We start from the raw sequence: 24,439 nt of genomic DNA on the forward strand, positions 1-24,439 counted from the left end.
CCTGCACTGCCAGAAGATATCGGGTGTTATGGCTGCAAGGACCATTGTGGTGACCGCTGCTGTTAGGCTGGGTCTCTCTGGCCTGGGTTTATGAAGCTCTCCCCTACAGCTGAGTATGGTTGGAAGCTAAAACCAGGTGATAAAGGGCCAACTGTGACACACACTCGGATTGAGATTGGCTGACCAGGACTATGACTGAGCCTCTTGACTGTGGCTACTGGACAGCTAGGAGTCTACGAACCTCAGAGACCACGACTGATTGAAACCGAAAAGCCGTGGCTTGCGGATGTGTTTCTGGACCGGGATATAAAATGCATCGTTTGATGAAAGTTATTATCCACGGGCTCAAGAACTAAATCTCAAGGTAGCAAAAAACGTTCGATGGGGCGGAACCTGCTGGCACGGGCCGTTTCTTCCGCGAACCAGGGACCCGCCCGACCCCTTTCCCCTGTTGCTCCCGTCCGGCGCCAAAGACGGAGAACTTCCGGCGCGCTTCTGCGGCCCCTGGACCTCGGCGAGACACCAGTCGGTGAGTGCACCCTCCTGTCCTCTTTTAACTGTTTTGCTTTCGTTGTCTGTGTGGTCCGGCCATCTCTCTTTCTGGCTGGGGATCGCGGAGGTCCTGAACTGGGACACCGAGCTGGGACTGTGGCGTCCCGGTCTTGAGCCGGTGGTGGGACCCACCTGCCTCTTTCAGATAGGTTACTCGTACTTGCTCCCCGAGTAACCGTCAGATACGCCGTCGCCAGAACTTCCTGGGAGCACGTGCGAAACTTCTTTTTTCCTAACTTTAAAACTTATGGGCTCGGAGGCCTTTGCTCCGCCTGACGTGATTCTGATTTACTCTATCTTCGGAAAGGTCTTTTCCCCGAACCAAGTTTTGTTTCTCATCTACAAAATGGATATCGTGCTTTTATTAAACAGATGTTTAGCAAGCGTCTAATATGTGCTAGAGGTACGAAAGACCCGCATCTCCTGGAGGTGACAGCCCTCTATTAATATTTGCAAACTTGCAGCTGTGATTAGTGAAATGGAAAGATAAAAGGCACTTTGAGAGCACATCACAGCAGATCTGACTTAGCCCCAGGTAAAGGAAGCGTTGCTGAGGAGGTAAATATTGAGCAGAGATCAGAAAAATGGTTTGAGACAGGAGGGAAGAGTTTTCTATCAGGGGAGCCTCTGTTTGAGGGTCTGAAAGAGGTCAGTGGAGAGCTTATGGAGGAAGCATGATAGGAGACAAGCTGGAGGAGTTTCCACGGACCAGGCCATACAGGCCTTGTAGGTCGCAGTGGGAAGTTTGGTTTGTCAAGAGCCACGTGAGAAGTCTCTGAGAGGATATTAAGTATGGGTGGTGACATGCTTAGACTGGCGGTTTGAGAAGGTCACTCCGGCTTTTGGATGGAGAACGGACTGGAGGGACAATCTGGCTGAGGGACATGGTAGCTTAGATTAAGGATGTGGTGGAAAGAAGTGGGTAGATGTGATTCTCTGCATCTCAAAGCATCTTCTTTGTGCCAGGTCATTTGCCAACTGTGGAAGGTATAGTGAAGAGAATTACAATCAGCTGGAAATAGAAAGAAAGAAGTGGCATTATCAAAGAGGAGCACACAGATGCCACCGGGAAAATGGCTAATTGATGAGCAATTATTCTAAATGCGGTAGCTGTTCATTTAGCAAATATATTAAGTGCCTTTTGAACTCAAGATTGGTAAGATGATATAAATTATTTAGAGCAGTGGCTTTCAGACTTTTTGCACTGTGACCTACAGTAACGCATATATTTTACATGGTGACCAAGAGTCCATACAAACACACAAAGCTTCAGAAAACAGTACTTAGCTTTACTACTTAGGATGTGCTCTAGGTTTTTTTAAATTTTGCCCTTTTATTTAAAAAACAAACAATGTTGGTTGAGATCCTCTAAGTTGATCTTTTAACCCATTATCAGGTTGTGACTTGCAGTTTGAAAAAAAATGCTGATTTAGAGTCATAATTATTCGTGTGGGTTTCGGATAAAGACAATAAAATATGTCCTTTCCATATTGGGAAAAGGGTTGGTCTTCCTTTCCTCATGGTATTGTTTTGTTTGTTTAAAATGAGTAAAAGGAATTAAACAGGCAGCTGGTTCTTCTGTTTGTGAAGTTTTGTGGTCTTGTTGATATGTCTGGCTAGATTGGAAGTGCCTGGAGGGCAGTAACTATCTTCTCCATGATTATTTCTGTTAGTGTCTGGCAAAAATCCTGCAGGCTCTCCAGAGTTATTTGTTGAATTGAATAGGTAGGTGTCTTGGGACTAGAGAGTTAGATGTGTTCTGTTTAAATTAGTTCATGTTGGAACCATCCTTATAAATACAGAGGCTGTGTCTGTTTACAGAAGTTTTATCAATGTGTCCTCATGGGTAGTTCAGAGGTAGATAAAAATAAATGTTCTAAGGTCTTTGTCTTCTAAATACTGATCCGAGGCCAGCCATGCCACCTGGATCCATTTGGGTGAGCAGTCCAGAGCTGCTACTGAATGTGGACCCTTTGGAAAGTTGTTTCACTCCCTAGACTTTAGATTTCTTTATATATATATATATATATATATACACACACACATATATACACACACACACACATATTTTATACGTATTATATGTATTACGTGTATATATATACATATTATATATATATTATATGTATAGTACATACTTTATATATATGTATACATATGTAGGAGAAGAGGGTTGTGGTTGAAAAGCTCTCCACTGCCCAAACTAAGCACCCTGTTTCCACCTTCTGTCCATTTCTGGGCCTTCGCTGAGGCTTATGGGAAACTGGGTGATGCTTCTCGAATCTTCTAGGTTTTAGACAGAATTATAGTTTAAGACAGTTTAGGCACAGTAATCCTTTAGAGTGGACCATCCAGGCGTTCTCCACCTTCATCCTCTGTTATGAGAAGGAGATCTGAAGAGTGCACAGATCTGAAGGAGATCTGAAGGAGCTTCGAAGTGCACAGTGGAAAGAACACTGGCCTGGAGGGCAGGGAACCCAGGTTCTAACTGGGTCCTTGTGTGATCTTAAACATGTCTCTTTTCTTTAACTGATGTCTTTCCAGCTGAGAAGTGAGTGTTCTTGCTCATTAAACTCAGAAACAAAAATCCTCTTCTCTTTGAGTATTGTTTTCTTTACCTGTGGTGAAAGTTAAGGTAGAAAATTATGTCATTGGAAAAGATCCTGATGCTGGGAAAGATTGAAGTCAGGAGGAGAAGGGGACAACAGAGGATGAGATGGTTGGATGGCATCGCTGACTTGATAGACATGAGTTTGAGCAAGCTCCAGAGTTGGTGATGGACAGGGAAGCCTAGCATGCTGCAGTCCATGGGGTCACAGAGTCAGGCACAACTGAGCAACTGAACTGAATTATTTCAGGGATCTAATTCAGTATCTGGCACATAGAGAATGCTCAGCAAATGAAGAATCCTTCCCAAGATTCTGATTAACTCTGACTTCTTTCTTTTTCAGCAGAATAGAAAAGTTTTCTTTTTGATCACTCACCCCTGGCCCCATGGCTGCCATGCAGATGGATCCTGAGCTTGCCAGGCGCCTCTTCTTTGAAGGGGCCACTGTGGTCATCCTGAATATGCCCAAGGGGACAGAGTTTGGCATTGACTACAACTCCTGGGAAGTGGGGCCCAAGTTCCGGGGTGTGAAGATGATCCCGCCGGGCATCCACTTCCTCCACTACAGCTCTGTGGACAAGGCCAATCCCAGGGAGGTGGGCCCTCGCATGGGCTTCTTCCTTAATCTGCAGCAGCGGGGGCTGAAGGTCCTACGCTGGGATGCGGCCCGGGAAGAGGTCGACCTGTCCCCAGCCCCAGAGGCTGAGGTGGAAGCCATGAGGGCCAACCTCCAGGAGCTGGACCAGTTCCTGGGACCTTACCCCTACGCTACGCTCAAGAAGTGGATCTCCCTCACCAACTTCATCAGCGAGGCCACCGTGGAGAAGCTGCAGCCCGAGAGCCGGCAGATCTGTGCCTTCTCAGAGGTGCTGCCCGTGCTCTCCATGAGGCACACCAAGGACCGGGTGGGGCAGAATCTCCCGCGCTGCGGCGCCGAGTGCAAGAGCTACCAGGAGGGCCTGGCCCGGCTGCCCGAGATGAAGCCCAGGGCCGGCACCGAGATCCGCTTCTCCGAGCTGCCCACACAGATGTTCCCGGCAGGTGCCACGCCGGCCGAGATAACCAGGCACAGCATGGACCTGAGTTATGCCCTGGAGACTGTGCTCAGCAAGCAGTTCCCCTGCAGCCCCCAGGACGTGCTCGGTGAGGAGGAACACGGCTTTGAGAGTGGGCCAGGGGAGGGGTGTGTAGCCGAGCGGCTTGAGAATAGGGAGTCCCTCTTTGATTATTTAGTCTAGTGGTTCCTAAACCTGGCTAGGAGGGGGTCTTACCCAGAATGCTTGTTAAAGGAACAGATTCCCAGGGATTTCCCTAGTGGTCCAGTGGTTCAGAATCCGCCTTGCCATGCAGGGGACTTGGGTTCAATCCCTGCTTGGGGTACTAAGATCCCACAGGTCGCAGAGCGGCTAAGCCCACATGCTACAACTACTGACCCTGTGCACCACAACGAAAAATCCTGCATGACACAACTGAGACCTGATGCAGCCAAATAAATAAACTATATATATATATATATGTGTGTGTGTGTGTATATATATATATATATATATTTTAAAGGTACAGATTCCCAGGCCTTACCCCTGGAGACTGATTCGAGAGATCTGGAGTAGGTTCCCAGCATTTTACTTGTCTGTCTGCCTGACAGACAAGTGCTGTAGGTGAACCTGATGCAAACAGTACCGTGTCAGGGAACCCATAGTGTGGCCTCGCCTGCCCACCACTACATTTTACAGATTGAGGTCCATAGAGGGAAGGGATTTGACTGCTAAGTGATATAGTTGAAGTGAGACCAGAGCCCAGGGCTCCCGTTCCCGGCCCATCCATGTTCCTGGGAGCCTTCCACCTGCCCCATCGGTTTACTCTTGACTCTCAACCAGAACAGTGATTTTCTTTTCACTGTTATAGTCTTTATTGTTGTGTTCCCCCCTTATTACAAAAAATAACATATTTATCCTTAAAGGAAAACAAAAATGAAAGTCCAAATCCCACCACCTGTAAATAGCCATCTTTATTCACTTTGTTGTACTTTTCTTTCCTTTTTTTTAACTAGAAACACAGAAGGACATTATATAATGATAAAGCACCAGTCCACAGAGAAGACATAGCTATTCTAAATTTGTGTGCAGCAGACAACAGAATTGCAAAACATGTGAATGAAAACTTGATAGAATTGAAAGGTGAAATAGATGGACCCACAACAGTTTTAAGTCTTCAATGCTAAACTCAAAAATTGATTGAACAGTTAGATTGAAAATCAGCAAATATTTATAGAAATTCAACAATAGCATCAACGAATAGGATCTAATTGATATTTATAGAACATTCCACCCAGCAACCTCAGTATATACATTCATTTCAAATCCTTACAGAACATAAACAAGTATGACCATATTCTGGGTCTTAAAACAAACCTTGACAATTTAAAAGGAGTTAAATCATACAAAATGTTTTTAAGATACGTACACATTTTTAAGGTACGTATTTGTATGTATTTCTCAGTTTAATATGTTTCTGTTTCCTTTTAGTCTTTTTATTCAATTATACGTTTGTGTATATATGATATTTTTACAAAAACAGGATTACAGTATATTATCCTGTAATCTGCTTTAATATAAATATTATTCCATGTCACTGAAATGGTCACTTCTCTTTAGTGGCTACTGAACTTCCATAGTTATTGGACCCGCCCCTGTTAATGAATCTTTTAAGATGTTCCTGGTTTCCTTATTGTAAGTGTAAGAGTCTCCTGGTGTGCCCTTCTGCATATTTTGGGGTTGAAATTGTTGGATCAGAGTGTGCATGCTGCCAGGAGAAGGTCAGGCATCTTTGCTGATGAGGTTGTGGCCCATCACCTTTTGACATGGCATTTGACGTGGTGATTTAGCAAAGTCCTCTTCTGACTGGATAGTTGAAGAATGACTTCCTGTTTCAGTTTATATTTCTTTGATTACTAGTGACAGCAAACAGCTGTCACATCTTTAATAGCTATTAATATTTTTTCTTTTACAAGTCTAATATTTGCATATTTTTCTATTGGAAGATCAGTGAGAATTTTGAATATAGGGCCTTTTATATAATAGGTTCAGCTGATAAAAAGGGACAATTTAAGGGTGTGTATCTATTTTCATTTAATAAGTAACACTTGAAATCCTGGCTTCAAAATGAACAGAAATCCTGTTTTCTACCTCTTAAACATTTCAGTTCTTCAAAGTAATCTTGTGAAAAGGTCTGTTGGAAGGATCACTGTATCTTTATGACAGCTCTTTGAAATTATTTCTCATCTCAATTTAATTTTAGACTAAGCCAGCAATGTATAAATTTAAATGAATGCCCTAAATTCAGAGAAGCAGCTCATATTTCCACAAACTAACCAGGTAAAGCCAACTGAAGAAGCAAATTGTTAGCCTCATACAGAGGAAACGTGACTGTGTTTTGAAAATATTGATCAAATGTCCAAAATGTCTAGACCCCGTAGCTATCTGCTCAAATCAAACTCAGTTCCACAAGCCTGGGAACAGAGAACTAGTTTTTCCAGGTCTCCAGAAGTGACAGAAATTGGACACCATGTGTTTAAAGAGGTGTTTAGTGTTGAGTACATTTTTTTTTTAAATTTTGGCCACACCCCACAGCATGTGGGACCTTACAGTTCCCTAACCAGGGATCAAACCTGCCCCTCCTGCTGTGGAAGGCAGAGTCTTAACCACTGGACCACCAGGGACGTCCCACATCTGTTCTTTTTATGGCCCATGTGTAGATATACCACAGAAGTCCCCCTTAAATTTGAAGCCAGAGAAAACATGTCTGATCAGCAACAGTTTATCTTGGCACCCAGAGACCCAGCTGCTCATCCAAGGACAATGCCTTCTGGACCGTCAGGTCTCTTTGTGACAGGGATCTGCTGGGAATGTGGGAATAAACTGAGGTTTCTGGAGTGCTATTTTGCGCCAAGCGTTACGCTAAATGCTTTATACGTATTGCGCTAGCCCAAAAGTTCATTTGGGTTTTTCCATATGATGTTATGGAAACCCTGGAACGAATTTTGGGGCCAACGCAATACTGTATCGATTCACTTAATCTCTACTGCATCCTTCAAATAAGGAAACTGAAGCATAAACAGATGAAGTAGCTTGCCCAAGGTCACACAACTGGGAAGTGGTGGAGCGGAGACTTGAACCCAGGCAGTTTGGCTCCAGAGCCCATGCTCTTAGTCACAAGCTGCTCATAGCAAGCAAATCATAGAGCCCTATGATTAAACAAACAAATAATTTGGCTGGCAGGCTCACCCTGGAACAAGTACTCATGAATTTTCCTGTTCTAGAAGGCCCTAGAACTATTCCCACCCAATAGAAATCTGTTCTTTCTGTTGTTCAGTTGCTAAGCATTAGATGTGTGACCTTGGGCAAGTCTCTTGACCTCATCTATACACTGAAGCAAATACCACCTTCCCTGACCACCTTATGGAGTTGGGCTGAGGGTTCCGTAGTGTTACACAGCCTTTCCCTGCCCCTGAAGCAGACCATCTGCATCAGACTCACCCGGGAAGCTTGTTAGAGCTACAGATGCCAAGGCTCCATCATCTGTCCTCAACCAGGATCTCTCGCAGTGAGGCTCGGGCAGCTTTATTTTTCCCAAGTTCTCCTAGTAATTTAGATGGGCAGCCAGTTTGAGGATCCACTTGGCATAATGTCCACAGACCCATTTTGTTAACTTGTTAAATGCTAGGTAAATACTCGGTGTGCCTCTTCTCTTGCAATCTGATCTTCAGATCAGATCAGATCAGATCAGTTGCTCAGTCATGTCCGACTCTTTGCGACCCCATGAATCACAGCACACCAGGCCTCCCTGTCCATCACCAACTCCCAGAGTTCACTCAGACTCATGTCCATCAAGTCAGTGATGCCATCCAGCCATCTCATCCTCTGTCGTCCCCTTCTCCTCCTGCCCCCAATCCCTCCCAGCATCAGAGTCTTCTCCAATGAGTCAACTCTTCGCATGAGGTGGCCAGAGTACTGGAGTTCAGCTTTAGCATCATTCCTTCCAAAGAAATCCCAGGGCTGATCTCCTTCAGAATGGACTGGTTGGATCTCCTTGCAGTCCAAGGGACTCTCTCAAGAGTCTTCTCCAACACCACAGTTCAAAAGCATCAATTCTTCGGCGCTCAGCCTTCTTCACAGTCCAACTTTCACATCCATACATGACCCCAGGAAAAACCATAGCCTTGACTAGATGAACCTTTGTTGGCAAAGTAATGTCTCTGCTTTTGAATATGCTATCTAGGTTGGTCCAAAACCAGTTGGGTTTCTCATGGCTTGAGTTTATAGCAGTTCGGCAAATGTTTATTGAGCAGCTGCTAGGTGCAAAACCCCATGCCAGGCTCTGGAGGAGTGACAAGGCTAGACAGCAGCTTCTGGCTGAGGTCCAGTGGCTCTGATGGCTTAGTCGAGTCAGCCAGCACCCCTCTCCCTCAGGTTCATCGCTCCTCTCTGCACCTTTCAGGTGAGCTCCAGTTTGCCTTCGTGTGCTTCCTGCTGGGGAATGTGTACGAGGCCTTCGAGCACTGGAAGCGGCTCCTGAACCTTCTGTGCCGGTCAGAAGAGGCCATGGTGAAGCACCACAGCCTCTACGTCAACCTCATCTCCATCCTGTACCACCAGCTCGGCGAGATCCCTGCCGACTTCTTTGTGGACATTGTCTCCCAGGACAACTTCCTCACCAGCACCTTACAGGTGAGCGGGCTTCTGGCTGACACCCAGGTGGGTCAGAATGAAGGCCAAGGTGTGTGAAAGCACCCACAGAGGCTTACATTTCTGTCTCTTGCTGTTCTTTCCTTGGGGCTTCCCCAGGGACTCAGTGGTAAAGAATGTGCCTGCCAATGCAGGAGATTCAGGTTTGATCCCCAGTTTGGAAAGATCCCCCAGAGAAGGAAATGGCAACCCACTCCAATATTCTTGCCTGAGAAATCCCATAGACAGGAGCCTGGCGGGCTGTAGTCCAAGGGGTCACAAAAGAGTCGGACATGACTTGGCGACTGAACAACAATGCTTTCCTGAGCCAAGCTTTCTTCATTTCAATTTCCTAATCATAGACTATTCCCTGGTTCTCTTTCTCCTACTCAATTGTAAGCTCCTTAATGCCAGAGACCCTCTCTCTGTACCCTCTTCTCCCTGCCTCACCCCAGCATGCCTAGAAGTGGGGCACTTGAAATTTGAATCGGCCCCACCCCTCGAGCAACTGCACTCAAAACAGTTTTTCTTTCTCCTGGCCTAGAGCTGTGAGTTGCTGCAACCCAGTAGGACAGTTTGAAAGCTAGTTATTCCCAAGGAAACATCTGCAACTGCTTAGATCTCATTTAAGCACGAAAGTAACTTTGATTTCCTGTTCAAACAAAATGTGCCAGTTTCTGCAGAGATCCTCTGATAGAAAAAAGTGAAATTTGCTTTTAACTCAGCAATTAAATTTTCATTATGAGTGGTAATTAGGGAAGAAGCTTCAAACAACTTAAAATCTTCATCCTGTGCTATTTCCTCCCTTTACAAACAGATTAGCTCCCTTTATGTTCTTGGGACAGCCTCTGTCACTCACGTTTTGTAACTTTCTCGAGTGTAGAAGAGGCAGAGCTGCAGGCTGTCAGTTTCCATACTTTCTCTTCCAGGACTGCTTTCTTCTCCCTGTGTGGGAGACCCCCATGGGCCTACCCCTTAAAAGGGGGCCAGTCACTCATCTCCCACTCCCATGCATGGAAAGGGGAGGAATGAACAGTCATGAAATGCCTGTTGACATTTAATGGGCACCATGCTTCTCTGTCTATGTGGGTTCCCTCATTTGATCTCTCTGGAGCACCATAAGGCAGGGAGGATTATTCCCATTTTACAGATGAGAACACTGAGACTTACAAAGGTTAAATCATTCACATAAGGTCACACAACTGGTAAGTGGTAGAGTCAGGATTTGTACCCAGGCCTGAGTCTTGATTTCAGGCCTGTGCTTATGCCCCTACATACTGAATACAGTGTCTCTCCCTCTGGAAAGAGTCTTGATCGACATTAGTGGCGACACCATCAGGGGCCTGTTTCTCAGACGTAAAGAAAACTTTTCTAAAACCAAAATGCTGTCGGAAGAGTCCCTGTGATCAAGCAGCTGCGATAAAACTCTGGATGTTGAAGGACATGTGCAGACGAGGGATGAGTCAGGCAAGCTGATGGTGTGAGCCTGGCATATTCCACTTCATACAAGTTATAAAACTGCCCTTTTATTGGTTTTTGATGTAACAGAGAAATTAAATCCCTTTTCTTCCTCTGCAGGGGAAGTCCGCCCCACAGTTACTGGGTTGAGGGTTGCAGAGCAGTAGGAGGCCGCAGCCTGCTAACCTGCCTCGGGCGGTGGCTGTGGCCCTCGGGAACACACACTGCCCTTGCGATGCGCATTGATGCTGTCGCGCAAACACAGGAGAGCCACGCTGTGTCACTGGCTGTCCCAGCCACTGTCAGCGCAGCCAACAGTTGAGCTCTAATTGCTGAGGCTTTGTTGCCAGCAATGATTTATGAAGCAGAAAGGGCCCAGCTGGATTGCTCGATATCCAGGTGGGGTGTGCAAAGCTGATGGTTAGAGGCATTCTGTCTTTGGAGTTTTCACCAAGAAAATTCAGTGTCATTATTTGGAAAAATCCAGGACACATGCCTTTTAAAAAATAAATCAGCATCTGTTTTTGCGCATCCTTTCTTTATGTACAACATTCTTCTGAAAGTGTTGAGGGACACATACGTGAGTTAGCCTCTTTCTTGGAGGTACAGAACACTTTTCTGAAGCCAGCATACTGTTGGAAGAGTCCCTGTTATCAGGTAGCTGACGTATAACTCTGGAAGTTGAAGGACTTGTGCGGTGGCTTCACTTCATTGATTTAGCAGGTATTTGCTGAGCACCTGCTGTATACAGGGCTCTGATCTAGGATGGGAAATATAGCTATGAGCAAGACATAGTCCCTTGGAGTTTATATTTTGGTGGAAAAGTAAACAAATGAATTAACCAAATGACTCCAGATAGCATTAAGTGTTTTAGAAGGCAGTACCATTTCCCTAACCCAGGCCTTTTGGTCTCCTCTGGATTGCATCAGACTTTACCAACTTCCGTGTTTAGCCCTGTTAATCCGTCTGTCTCGCACTCTGCCACCAAAAGGCACCTGTGATCCTGTCTCTCTGTGGTCCTTACTGCCTGCAAACCTAGGTCATGAGGTCTATGCTGATCCTGCTGCTAACCTGTTCTCCAGCGTCTCCTTTCTTCCCCTGTTTCCCCATCAACCGCAGCGGTGGTGGTCTCCCTGCAAGTCGCCAGACCTGCCATGTTGTCTCATGCTTCCCTTTTATTTTCTTAACTGTAAAAAATACATAACATGAGATTTACCCTCATAATAATTTTTTAAGTGTGCAGTTGTTGTTGTTCAGTCGCTAAGTCGTATCCGACTCTTTGCAACCCCATGGACTGCTCTGTCCTCTGCTGTGTCCTGGAGTTTGTGCAAAGTCATATCCTTTGAGTTGGAGATGCTGTCTAACCATCTCATCCCTTGCTGCCCGCTTCTCCTTTTGCCTTCAGTCTTTCCCAGCATCAGGGTCTTTTCTAGTAATTCAGCTCGTCACACCAGGTGGCCAAAGTATTGGAGCTTCAGTTTCAGTATCAGTCCTGCCAGTGAATATTCAGGGTTGATTCCCTTTAGGATTGACTGGTTGGATCTCCTTGCAGTCCAAGGATACAGTACAGTATTGTTAACTATGAATAGAGTGGATCTCTAGAACTTTTTCATCTAGTACAACTAAAACTTTATACCCATATTTCACATCTTCTTAACTGAACCTTGCTTTTCTCCCTGCCTGCTGTGTACTCCTCATCCCACAAGGTGCCCGCTAGGCATCGCTCTCTGTGGTGCCATCTCTAATCTCTCCCTCCTTTCCATACTATTAGCCTACTTTGTACTTGTCACTGTTACATGGCACAGGCTGTGTTTGCTGAAATGTATGTATTGTCTGTCTGACTTCCCCACTAAGCCATGGGCTTTTTCCAGAAGCCTACTTTTTGTCCATCTGGTTATCTTCAACACCTAATTGAGGTTTAGCACTTATCTTACTTTGTGTTACTGGGTGTTTTTAGATGGACACAGCGCATAATTCCTGTGACAATGTAAATAGATGACCGTGCTACAATACTGTACAGAGTGAAGTCTGATCAAAGAGTATTAGGAGCACCAGAGAGGGTTGGTTGGTTAGTTCATTCACACGGGTTGAGATTTAAGAGATGGAGGGTCAAGAATGGCTTTTTAGTAAAGGGGGGCATTTGGCCATGAGCTTGAAGGATGACACAGATTTCAACAGGCAAAATGTGGAAAAGATATTACAAAAGTTTGTTTCGCTTTTTCCATGGTGAGTTACATTGATGCCATCTTGGCACTGAGATCCAGTCCCCCCACACACAGGCACTCACCTCCGGGTGTTTATGAGGGAATGAATCAGCCCATAAAAGCCTTCCTCAGCAGTCGCCTGCTCTCCCCACAGGTCGCCAAGTAAGTGGAAGCAGCTTTCCTACTTCAGAGTTTAAATGGCTGCTGCCCACAGGGAGGGACTGGTGTCTGTGTGTGAGCACTTAGCCACATTAGCTTGGGTAAAATCAACCGTGTAATGCCCTCTGCCATTAGAGGCCCCTTTGAATAGATGCCACTGGGATTTTTACAAATCCCGTGGATTTAGCATGAATAAAAATGATTTGTTTTACAAAAATAGATATAGTTTTTTCTTTTACTTAAAGCAACTTGAGTCATCATGATTTGTTTAAAGCCAATGAAAGGATAATCTGATTTAATAGTATGTTATAAAGTGAGTTACATACAAAATAAGAATTCTTATTGCTGATTGCATAGCATTTAGGCATATAGTCATGTAACTTTTTTTTTTTTTTTTAATACTTTTAGTCACAGTAGGCCAAATAGGCTTTCCAGCTTCATTTCTTGCCAGTATTCTAAATACTGTCCATCTTTAACTCTCAAGGGAGAACACTAGCTCTGACAATGTCTATAGCATAGGCATACCTTGGAGATATGGGTTCAGTTCCAGGCTACCACAATAAAGCAAATATCACCCAAAGTGAGTCACATGAATTTTTTGGTTTCCCCGTGTATATAAAAGTCATACACTGGGACTTCCCTGGTGGTGCAGTGGCTAAGACTCCATGCTCCCAACACAGGGGGGTCAGGTTCAATTCCTGGTTGGGGAACTAGATCCCACGTGCTGCAGCTGAGGGTTCACATGTTGCAACTGAAGATCCTGTGTGCCACGACTAAGTCCCAGTGCAGCCAAGTAAAGAAATATATTTTTAAAAAGTCATATACTGTCATATACTATAGTCTATTAAGTGTTTAATAGCATTATGTCCCAAAACAACCTTAATGAAGAAATACTTTATTCCCAAAAAAATGCTAACCACCATCTGAGCCCTCAGTGAGTTGTAATCTTTTTGGTGGTGAAAGGTTTGAAATATTTTGAGAATTGCAAGAATGTGACATAGACACAAAGTGGCCAAATGCTGTTGGAAAAATGGCACTAATAGACTTGCTTCATGTAGGGTTACCACAGACCTTCAGTTTGTAAAAACATGCAGTGCCGTGAAGTGCAGTGAAACAGCGTATACCTGTGTTTTATCATCACACCAGCCGTGACGAGCTCCACTCACCTGCTCCTACACCTCCTGCTGTCAGCTGTCACCTCTGCACGTTTCCTGTACCTTATTGTGTTTAGCCCTCACAACAGTTTAAGAAGTTAAGTATATAATCCCATTTTACTGATTTCCTTACTGATGAGGAAACAAATAATTTTGCCCAAGATTGCCAGAGCTGGTGGATGACAAGGCTGAACTTTAATTCTGAATCTCCCATATGTGATTAGAGCCCCAGATAAAACATCCTAAATTCTTTAAATTGACCTTAGAAAGCATGATTGCTGCTGCTTTTTGTCTTCTTGATAATCACTGTGAAGTGATAGTCTTGCTTTTAACACCACTTTCTTCTTCTGCAAGTGAAAATAAAATGTTCTACCCCTGGCTAGTTTCATTCTAAGTTGAATAATCATCTGGGAGTTTAAAAAATTAGAAAATTGCATCTTTTTGGTCTAGCCAAAAAATAGGATAAGAAGTGACTCAGCTATCTACCATGGCATTTGGAATTTCTCAAGGTGACCTGACTGAACTCAATTTATTTAACTTGGGTTTAAAAGAAAGCTTTCACTTTTCTGACTAAAATAATTTACAATTTTACAATATATAGACTTAATGGTAGATGTATTAATACCTTTTTTTACAGTTGAAGAAAAATCCCCAATGGGTTTGCTTTTAGTTTTAGATAAATACAGATGTTTGTAAAATGTTATTTTTCTATTTCAAAAGTATTTTAAAAATATCCAGGGTTAATATTCCCATATTAAGGTGATTCATTTCTCAGTGATTTTAAAAAGTTTACTGTTTCACAGTAACCAGATCATTACTAAATTTACATAAGAAGGCATACAATTAATCTAAAAACAAGAGAATCAAAGTAAATTGTCTAAACATCTGTCTCAATGTGAAACTGTCTAAATATCTCCTCTTCTGAATGGTGAATTTTGTAAACTCTTGGGACAAAAATAGATCAGTGGGTCCCAGGGCTAGGGACAGGGGAGGATTTGATCCCTAAGGGACAGCATGAGGGAATATTTTTGGAGTGATGGAATTGTTCAATATCCTGATAGTGATGGCATGTGGGCCTTTAAACTCATAGAACTAGGTACCAAAAGAAAAAGCTATAAACAGATATTTATCTGTCTTGATTATGTCATATACTGGTTGCCTGGGTATATTGTTGTTTGTTGTTTAGTCGCTCAGTCGTGTCTGACTCTGCGACCTCATGGCCTGTAGCTTGCCTGGCTCCTCTGTCCATGGGATTCTCCAGGCAAGAACACTGGAGTGGGTTGCCATTTTCTTCTCCAGGGTATCTTCATGACCCAGGGATCAAACCTGGGTCTTTTGAGCATCTCCTGCATTGCAGGCAGATTCTTTTACCACTGTGCCACTGGGGAAGTCAGTGTATGGATGTATACATTCATCAAAATGAATCAAACATTTTAAATGGATGAATTTAATTGTAAGTAAATTATGCCTCAATAAAGTTGGTTTGTTAAAACAGTCAACCTGGACTGTGCCCTGGGTCTCGGAGGCCCACAGAAGGCACAGTTCCAGAAGAACCTGGTCTCCAGGCCCCTTGGCTCCCCACAGGTACTGCTGAAATATCAAGGATGGATTAAGTCTGTGTCAAGACAAAAAGAAGGTCTTGGTAGGGAAGAAGGATTTCAGTTTCCCTACTTGGACTGCATCTTGCTTGACATGTATCACTTGCTCAGCATTTATCACCATCCTCATCTGTACAATGGGAATAGTAATTTCCTGTCCTCCTACCTCCAGGTTTGTAGCAAAGATTAGACTGAAAGATTCTTCGAAAAGGACATAGCACTTTTTAAATCTGAAGCCTTATTTTTCAGACTGAAGGCTTCTGTTGTACCTGCCTAGAGTTGATGTTGCCCCGCTGGTGGTGGGGAGGGCGAATGATGAGTCTGAGCCCAGCCTGTTTCAGTCCCTTGCTGTTGGCCGTTGCTGAATGCAGGGCGATCCCTCCGTCTCATTCATATCCATTCAGGGAGCATCCTGTGGGCTCTAACTCTGTGCCAGGCCCTGGGCAATCTGCCATGTGGGTCACATGGATAATTAGGGAGTGACCTCTACTCTGAAGGGGCATAGATCACAGATGCAAGCAGAGAGGGAGCAATGCCATAAGGGAAGCTCAGGCGTGGTACTGGGGGAGCAGAGGTTGGAGCAGTTCCTTTCAGCTTGGGCTTTTATAAGAGTCCTGTCACACGGAGATGGCCTGTGAGCCAGTGGCATTCAGGGGCCTCGTAAATAAGCCACTTCCTCCCCAGGATGAGTCCCTTACTCTGTCCAGCACCATCACATAATTATTGAGCAATCATTTGGTGCAGGCACTGTGGCAGAGGAACCCAGAAATGGATTTTCATAGAACCTATGGTTGTCTTTCGTTCATTAAACGTATCATGGGTCCTTTTTATATGTCAGACTTCGTACCAGGGGAGCGGGATGCAGGTATGTAAAGGAGTCAGCGCTTTGGAGTTGCTCCTCATCTCTTGGGAGAGCTCAGTAGTAAATGGATTAGCACTGACTGAGAGTGAGACTGTGTCCCAGGTAACCCTGGGCACCAGGGAAGCGCAGAAGAGCACCTGGTCCATCCGTGGTCTGGGAAGACATCCCAAAGCGGGTGGCATCTGAGCTGAGCTTGGGTCACTAGTAGAAAGTAGTAGGTGCAGGAGGAGAAAGCAGGGGTGGAAGGGTGCTATAAGCAGAGGGAATCGCCTGTGTGCGCAGAAACACAGAAGAGACGATGGAGCATCTTTGGGTTGCTGCTCAAGGCAGCTGAAGAGGAAGGACTGTGAAACGAGTAGCACAGTGTACCATGTAAGGAGTGGAGGCTTTTGCTAATTGAGCCATCAGGACCCCTGGAGACAGACCCATGAGGGTGCAAGGCCTCCAGCGCTAAGGCCGTTTGCAACAAAGCTTCTCTGCTTCCTGAACCAGGCCCCTCCCCCGAGTTCAGCACTCCAGAGCAAGCTCCATTAGCCGCCCGCAGACAGGCCGCCGGCTTCCCCACTGCCCGCTGGCCACCGAGCTCCCACAGCCCCTCTAATTAGTTATTGATCCCGTGTTTTGTTGTGACTGTGCTTCTTGCTCCCGTGTTTAGTCAATTCTCAAGTAATGAAACCAAATTCTGTAACCCCCCCCCCCTTCTGCCTCTGTACCCCCTCCCCTGTCACTTCTGTCCCTGCTCCCACCCGAACAGAGTGGCTGCAAACAAAGACTACAAACATGAGCCTTACACCACCTGCCAACGGGAAGGCAGTGGAGAGGCAGGCGGGAGACGGTTGTCTCTAGAAGCGGCTGCAGAGTCCACCTGTTACCTTCGTGAGGTCAGGACCCCTGGAGCCCATATTCCTTCCATGGTGGTCTACGGCCACTAAGGCACGAGGGTGACGTGGATCAAATTGCTGCTTTCACCCTGCTGCCGCTTGTCTAGGGTGGTCTTGCAGGGAGCCAGTGAGTAGTCTGGGAAAACTACTTCCTTTCTGGTAATTTTGACCCAGGCATTTAACTCCCCTTAGCTTCCATTTTCATAATAGAGTCAGACACAACTGAGCGACTTCACTTTCACTTTTCACTTTCATGCATTGGAGAAGGAAACGGCGACCCACTCCACTGTACTTGCCTGGAGAATCCCAGGGACAGCGGAGCCTGGTGGGCTGTCTATGGGGTTGCAGAGTCGGACATGACTGAAGCGACTTAGCAGCAGCGGCAGTGTGTCTTCCCAGGGCCTTGTGAGGATCTATTGGCTACTCTGTGAAACTTCTTTGAAAATAGTAAAATAGTGTGAGGAGGAGAAATGAGTTTGCTGTCATTTTTAGAAGGGATTGAGATCCAGGACAGTCTGAAATGGGAGTTTCAGATGTAGAGAAAATTACTCTTGTTTGCCCCTGCCCGCATTTCCGCTAGTCATAAAGAATCCACCTGCCAATGCAGGAGACGTAAGAGATGCGGGTTCGATCCCTGGATCGGGAAGATCCCCTGGAGGCGGGCACGGCAGCCCACTCCAGTATGCTTGCCACACCCATTTGGGTTGCTGTTGTGAACAAAAGGAAACAGAAAATAAAAGATGTTAGAGATGTTGGATTGCTGATGGAAATGTAAGAATGGCACAGCCACTGTGGAAAACAGTATGGTGGTTCCTCAAAGCATTGAATAGAATCACCTTATAATCCCACAGTCCATTCTGGGTATATACCCCAAAAGAATCAAAAGCAAGGCTTCTGTAAGAGATATTTTTAGATTCATGTTCATAGCAGTTTTATTTATAATAGCCAAAACATAGAAACAACCCAAATGGCCGTTGATAGATGAACGGAAAACAAAGTGTGGTATATATATACAATGGAATATCATTCAGCCTTAAAAAAGAAGGAAATTTCTAGCACATGCTATATGAGTGAGCCTTGAGGACATTATGCTAAGAGAAAGAAGCCAGACACAAAAGGACAGATATTGTATGATTCCACTTATATAAGGTACCTTTTGGGGGTTTTTTGTTGTTTTTTAGTCGCTAAATCATGTCCTACCCTTTTGCAGCCCCTTGAGCTGTAACCCACCAGGCTCCTCTGTCCGTGGATTTCCCAGGCAAGAATACTGGAGTGAGCTGCCATTTCCTTCTCCAGGGAATTTTCCCAACCCAGAGATAGAACCCACATCTTCTGCATTGGCAGTTGGGTTCTTTACCACTGAACCACCAGGGAAGCCCCATGAGGTACCTGGAGTAGTCAGATTCATAGAGATTGAAAGTAGAATGATAGTTACCGGGGGCTGGAGGAGGGGGGATGAGGAGTTAATGGGTATAAAGCTTCAGTTGGGGAAGATGAAAAAGTTCCAGAGATGGTTGCATAATAATGTAAATATACTTAATGCCACTGAACTGTACTCTTAAAATGGTAAATGGTATATATATTTAGTGTATGTATTTAGTACAGTGTTTTAAATGATAATTTTTTAATGGTTAAAATGGTATATTTTGTGTTATGCATATATTGCCACAATTTTAAAAAAATCAAAGACTGCTTTTAAGGAGACTACAAACCTCACAATGTATACAGTGCGTACCCACACCTGGAGTCCATTTAGACTAGAGCAGCAGTTCACCCTCAGCGGGTTAGGGCCTGGGGCTTTTTATGGGACCTAGGGGCTATAAGCCCCCCACCCCTTTCTTAGCACCAGCTGGTGTCGCTGCTGCCTGTTTTTCTAAGTTCCTGCCCAGGTGCCCAGTAGATCTCACCAGAGGGCAGGGCCAGGTGATGGCCCTGCTGGCCTTATTCTCAGTGGGGCATCTCTGCCCAAGACAGTAATTTTCCATTCCTGTCCTGCCCCAGCTTCTCATCTGGGCTTGGACCTTCTTTCTTGGTTTGGGGGAGAGCACAGCAGGTGTCCTGAGTCTGTGCCAGCAGCAGCTGATCCTCCCGCCCCGGAGAGCCGAACACCCGGAGGAAATTTCCACCGCTTTCTCAGCCCCTGCGTGTTCTCAGGAGTGACTTCTCCTCTGTTCTCTGTAGGTTTTCTTCTCCTCTGCCCGCAGTGTTGCTGTGGATGCCACTCTGAGGCAGAAAGCCGAAAGGTTCCAAGCTCACCTGACCAAGAAGTTCCGGTGGGACTTTGAGGCGGAGCCTGAGGACTGCGCCCCAGTGGTGGTGGAGCTCCCCGACGGCATGGGGACGGGCTAACTGGGAGAGCTCTCGGCCAGGGGAGGCCCCCTTCCCCACGGCTGCAGTCCTGGCTTCTCCATTCACCCATGCAACTGGGACCTGCTGGGGCAGGAACCTCGCTAGGTTCTGCAAAGATGAAGCCAGAATCCGCTCCTTCACCAATAATCAAGTCCCTTCAGTGCCAGAGAGGCTGTTCCCCATCTAGCAGGCACCTTGTGGGTTTCCCGTCAGCCTGGTTGTGGTGCTAACCCAACTGAATTCCACACGGGCTCTTGGGAGAGACCTGCCTCAGCAGCAGTCTCCTTCCTTCCAGAAGAGAAGCTGTTGAGCTGCAAGCCCGAGATTGCTTATTCCATAGAGTGGTTTCAGGAAACCCTGGACTGCCCAGGAGTCTGAGATGTCAGTTGTTGACTTTTCAAAAGTTAAACACAGGGTAATAGGGAAATGAGCCAGAATTTCTGCCTGCCTCTTGTGGATGGGAATACATCGCATAAAACATGGGCCTGTGACCTCTCTGGAGCCCCAGGTTGAGGAGGGCGAAATAAGACAATGGGTTAAATCTGGCGAGTGGTCAGCTCTTGCAGTCTCTGAAGTTCCTTGCTCCTGTCCAGAGGTCCCAGTGGATAACCTTTCAAGATGGTTGTGGCCCCTGAACTCAGAGGCCTCGCTAGTGCCACTCTCCTCCCACCTGTTCCATTCTGAGGCCTCAGACCCAGAAGTGGCCCTTGGCAACCCTCCCATATGGCCCTGTTCCTCACCAGAGTCACCACGACTGTTTCTGATGACCTGGAGATTCAGCAACAAAGAGAACGGTTCTTGCTCTGGACAGGCTTCATTGGCCTCGTGGAAGTTCTGCATCTTTATCCAGAGCTCCAGAGACGACCTTGTCAGCCTGGGTCCCCCTGTCCTGCTGTGGAGACCACAGGAGTGGATGATGGTTCCTGTTTCCTGGGTGTCCTGAGGGGCTCGCCCATCACGTGCCCAGGCCCTGGCACCCTGACCTCACTCTGTTGTACCTTGATGAGGGTCCCTGTCCCACTGCCTCCCAAGACTGCAGCTCACACCAGGTTTCTGATTGAGAATCCCCGCTGGTTAAGACTTTCAGTTCCATTTGTTTCCTTGGAATTGTTTTTCCAAGAGCATAATGTACATTAAAGTCTTGGAGTTGAGACCAAATCCCTTTGTGTGAGTCTCTTGCGGATGCCCAGGGCCCCACACAGTCAGACACTGTCCTGAACCACACATGTCCTACCCCCAGGTGCCAGAAGACCCTGCCCACCTCTGCAGGCTCTGAGGAGGCAGGCGGCCAGTGACGTCGCCTGTCACCATGGGGCCTGCGGGATGAGCACACCAGAAGGAGGGATCGAGGCCCTGTATCTATCTAGTAACCAGCAGATTCACCTTGTGTGGGTCTACTATTCTTTTTCTCCCCAAAGCCCACACTCATCAGAACTACCTGGGGAGCTTGTTAAAAGTGCAGATTCCAAAGGAATGAAGCCCTGATCCGTTCAGCAGCATACATGTACCTTGAAAACACTGTGCTGAGTGAAAAAAGCCAGCCACCGAGACAGCATGTCCTGTGAGTCTGTTCGTATGAATCGTCCAGACTGGGCAAATCCGAGGAGACCAGGGATGAAAGAGTGAGAAATGGGGAATGACTGCTAATAGGTACCAGGTTTCTTTTCAGGATGATGAACAGGTTCTGGAAGTAGATAGTGGGGGCGGTGGTTCAACCATATAGTGAAAACCACTGAAAGTGCACACTTAAAAATGGTAGATTTTATGGTGTGTAAATTGTCATTTCAATTTTTCGAAGTTCAAGCTTCTAAGTCCCACCCTACAGAAACTAAGACAGTCGGTCTGGATGTGGCCTGGGTTCTGAGGCACGCTCGGTTTTGACTTAATACCTAGAAGTAACAGCATCGCAGTTTAGTACCTGGAGCTCCATTGAGACAAGTTGCTCCCGATGACCTTGTCAAGGCAACACCTGGAAGCTGGGCCACGTGACCTTGTCCTCTAACCTTGTTGGTCTCATGTCTATACAGACACCCCTCTCTGCCCACCGACACAAAGGGTTAAGGAAAAGTAGCTACAGTTTAGAAGTACTCTGTTCTGTCACTTAATCCTCACAAGAGTACTCTTATTATCCCCAGTGCTCTTATTATCCCCATTTTGCGGATAGGAAAATAGGCTCAGAAAGCTTCATTTTACCAGGGCCCCATAGCTCATAAGGATTGGGGCAGGAGTCAAGCCAAGCCCGTTGGTGCCCAGAGCCCATGCTCTTCACTGCATCCACTATGATTTACTCCTTCCCTACCCTTGCCTATGCAGGACAACCTTCCCCTCTCTCTGCATCCCCAGGTCTAACCTTGGCCCTGTTGACAGCCGGCTGTGTGACCTTGGACAAGACACATACATTCTCTGGGCCTCAGTGTACTTACGTATAAAGTGAGAGGGTTTGCTTGGAGTGGAGATTTCTGGTTTAGACACTCCAGGCTCCTTCAGACTCCCTCCACTTAAAAAATGGACCCCTGTGTCATTTTAAATGTTTTCAAAGGGAAACTGCATTCACACGAGGTGATACGGCTGGGCTGACAACAACCACCACAGGTCTCTTGTCTGGGGCTGGAGTGACAGCCACACTGTGTCCTGCTGTCCCAGCTGGCACCTCTGTGTGTCTTTGATGAATAAAAAATGTGAAAACAAATTAATTATTACTTAACACTTGCAGTATTTTTGGAAGGCAGAAACCTTGAAAACCATGAACCAGTGGCATCACTGATCTCTAAGCTCCCTTCCAGTTCTAACACATTTAAAAGTGAAGCTATTGGCAGGACCTGGCCTGATTTTCAAATCCCCTCAAATGCAGGCCTCCTGGGGTCTGGCTCTTATTTGCCAGGCTGCTTTATCCTATTAACAGAATCAGCAGAGGTAGCGATTCCCCAACGCCTTCCGCTGTCCCTGTGACAAAGCCTGCTGCTCCGGGGCCCCGCTCCACCTCATTTCTCACCACTTGAGGAGGGGAGGAGTTCCCCGCCACTGATTGCCTCTTCCCACCGGTAATTACTTTCCCAACATCATCCCCTTGTAAATATTATTTAATATTCTCAGGGCTCTGTGACATGTTGGTTTCTCCAACTACTCAGACTCTGGCTTGACCGAGATGCCATCCCCTGCTGAAACGCGGGCTGGAAGAGCAGAGGATGCCGTGGCAAAGCCATCACTGAGTCACGGCCGCCAAGACCGAAAGCAGGACGGAGCTGGGCAGCTCACCTGAGCTATCTGTGAATACTGGAGGCGGTGCGGTCCTGTGACTCCGCAGAGCCACCCCCGCAGGCCACGGCACTGCTTTACCCAGAGCTCACCACAGCTGGGTCATGCAGCCTTTGCAGTCGTTAGGCCCTTCCAGTCCCTTCTTCTTCTGCAGCATCCAGTGTCTGTCTCTGGGGCTGGCTTGTTCTCACAAACCCTGGGCACCTGCTGTGGACTGGCAGGTGGCCTCCCTGCTGAGATGGGGGTTGAGGACCAAATGTAATGTCAGCTGCTCCCTGCTGGGGGGCGGGGCAGGAGCATGTCCAGCCCCTCCCCCACCTGCTAGGCCTTCTGTCCTGTGTCCTCAATCTGGGGCTCACCTGCACAGACTCAATAGATGTCTCTGGAAAACAGGGATCCTCAGGGTTCTCAGGCTGTCAGTTAAAAACCCTTGGTGGGAGGAAGGTAGGAGAAGTCAAGAGGCTTCAGTGCAATGTCAGATGGCCAGTTTCAAAGCAACTGCACAGGGGCACCATCCTTGCATCTCTGTCTTGCTTCTTCCCTCCCCAGAGCGCTCTGTTTTCCCTCTGTCTGCCTCCAGACGTCTTTACCTGGCTCAAGTCTGGGCTCTGCATGGCCAAGGGGGATGCCGACAGATGGAGTTTCGTCTTGAGGAGACGGAGCTGTGGAATGAGAAGCAGTTGGAAGAAAAATGTGGGACCTTCACCCAAGAGCAGAGAGGCTGGGAGAGCTGTCTTGAAAGAGGAGCTCTCTGCATCCTTCAGAAGGCAGAGCAGAGACTCCAAACTGCAGGAGGCAGAGCTTGGCTTCCCTTCTTTACCCAACTCTCTGAGCGCCTGTCCCTGGGCGCTTACATTCCAGTGAGGTGAGGGTTGGGGACAGCAGGCAATAAGCTTGATAAGTAGACTACAGACTAAGTGAGTTGTGAGAAATGCTCTGGAAAAAGAGCAGAATGAAGGAAATGGAGAGTCCTGGCAGGGCAAGAGGACATGATGCAATTTAAACGGGGTGACATTTGAGCCAAGACTGGAAGGAGGTGAACAAGTGAGCCATGCAGGTATCGGGCAAGAGTGTTCCAGGCAGAATGAACAGTGAGTGCAAAGGCCCTGGGGCAGGAGCGTGTCTGGCGTGTTAGAGGAGCACCAGGGGGTCAGCTTGGTGTGAGTGTAGTGATAAAGGCAAAAAATGAAAGGAGAGACCATCTCCAACTGTACAGAGGGATCAGGTTGTCCAGGGCTTATAGACTGTGGCAAGAATGTTGCATTTTACTCAGTGAAATGGGATCCATTAGAGGATTTTAAGCAGAAGAGTGACGTCCGATTTTTGTTTTAACAGGATCACCAGCTGCCCTGTTGGAGATAGACTGCAGGGGGATGGGTGGAAGCAGGGAGACCAGTAAGGAGGCTGGTGCAATGGAGGGGACGGGTGATGCTGACTTGATGAGGGTGGGATCACGTGTGCACGCTAGGGCTGGACTCATGACTCAGATCAAGGATGTACTGAATGTCTTTGCAGGGCTCTTCCACCCTGATAACCCCTCCTCTTAAGTCTCAGAACCTGGGCAGACTACTGACTCCTTGGGTCCCCCACCCCCACACTACGAGTCCCCTGTCAACTCTCCCATCAGCGATCTGCC

General features: G+C 46.6%; 1 protein-coding gene across 2 annotated transcripts; it reads left to right on the forward strand.

Moving 5' to 3' along the window:
• Window positions 1–422: 422 nt before the first annotated feature.
• Window positions 423–20,706, forward strand: AAR2 (AAR2 splicing factor). Of its 2 annotated transcripts, none has more exons than XM_055544939.1 (4): window positions 423–529; window positions 3,507–4,303; window positions 8,657–8,886; window positions 19,381–20,706. In XM_055544939.1, exons 2-4 carry the CDS (start codon window positions 3,547–3,549, stop codon window positions 19,546–19,548), a joined length of 1,155 nt encoding a protein of 384 aa, XP_055400914.1. In that variant the 5' UTR covers window positions 423–529; window positions 3,507–3,546; the 3' UTR covers window positions 19,549–20,706. The 2 variants fall into 2 exon arrangements, with proteins under 2 accessions (XP_055400914.1, XP_055400915.1); XM_055544940.1 differs by having other exon boundaries at window positions 459–529; window positions 3,504–4,303.
• The last annotated feature ends 3,733 nt before the right edge of the window (window positions 20,707–24,439 follow it).

This window comes from Bubalus kerabau, chromosome 13 (assembly GCF_029407905.1).
Source record: "Bubalus kerabau isolate K-KA32 ecotype Philippines breed swamp buffalo chromosome 13, PCC_UOA_SB_1v2, whole genome shotgun sequence".
Lineage (NCBI taxonomy): Eukaryota > Metazoa > Chordata > Mammalia > Artiodactyla > Bovidae > Bubalus > Bubalus kerabau.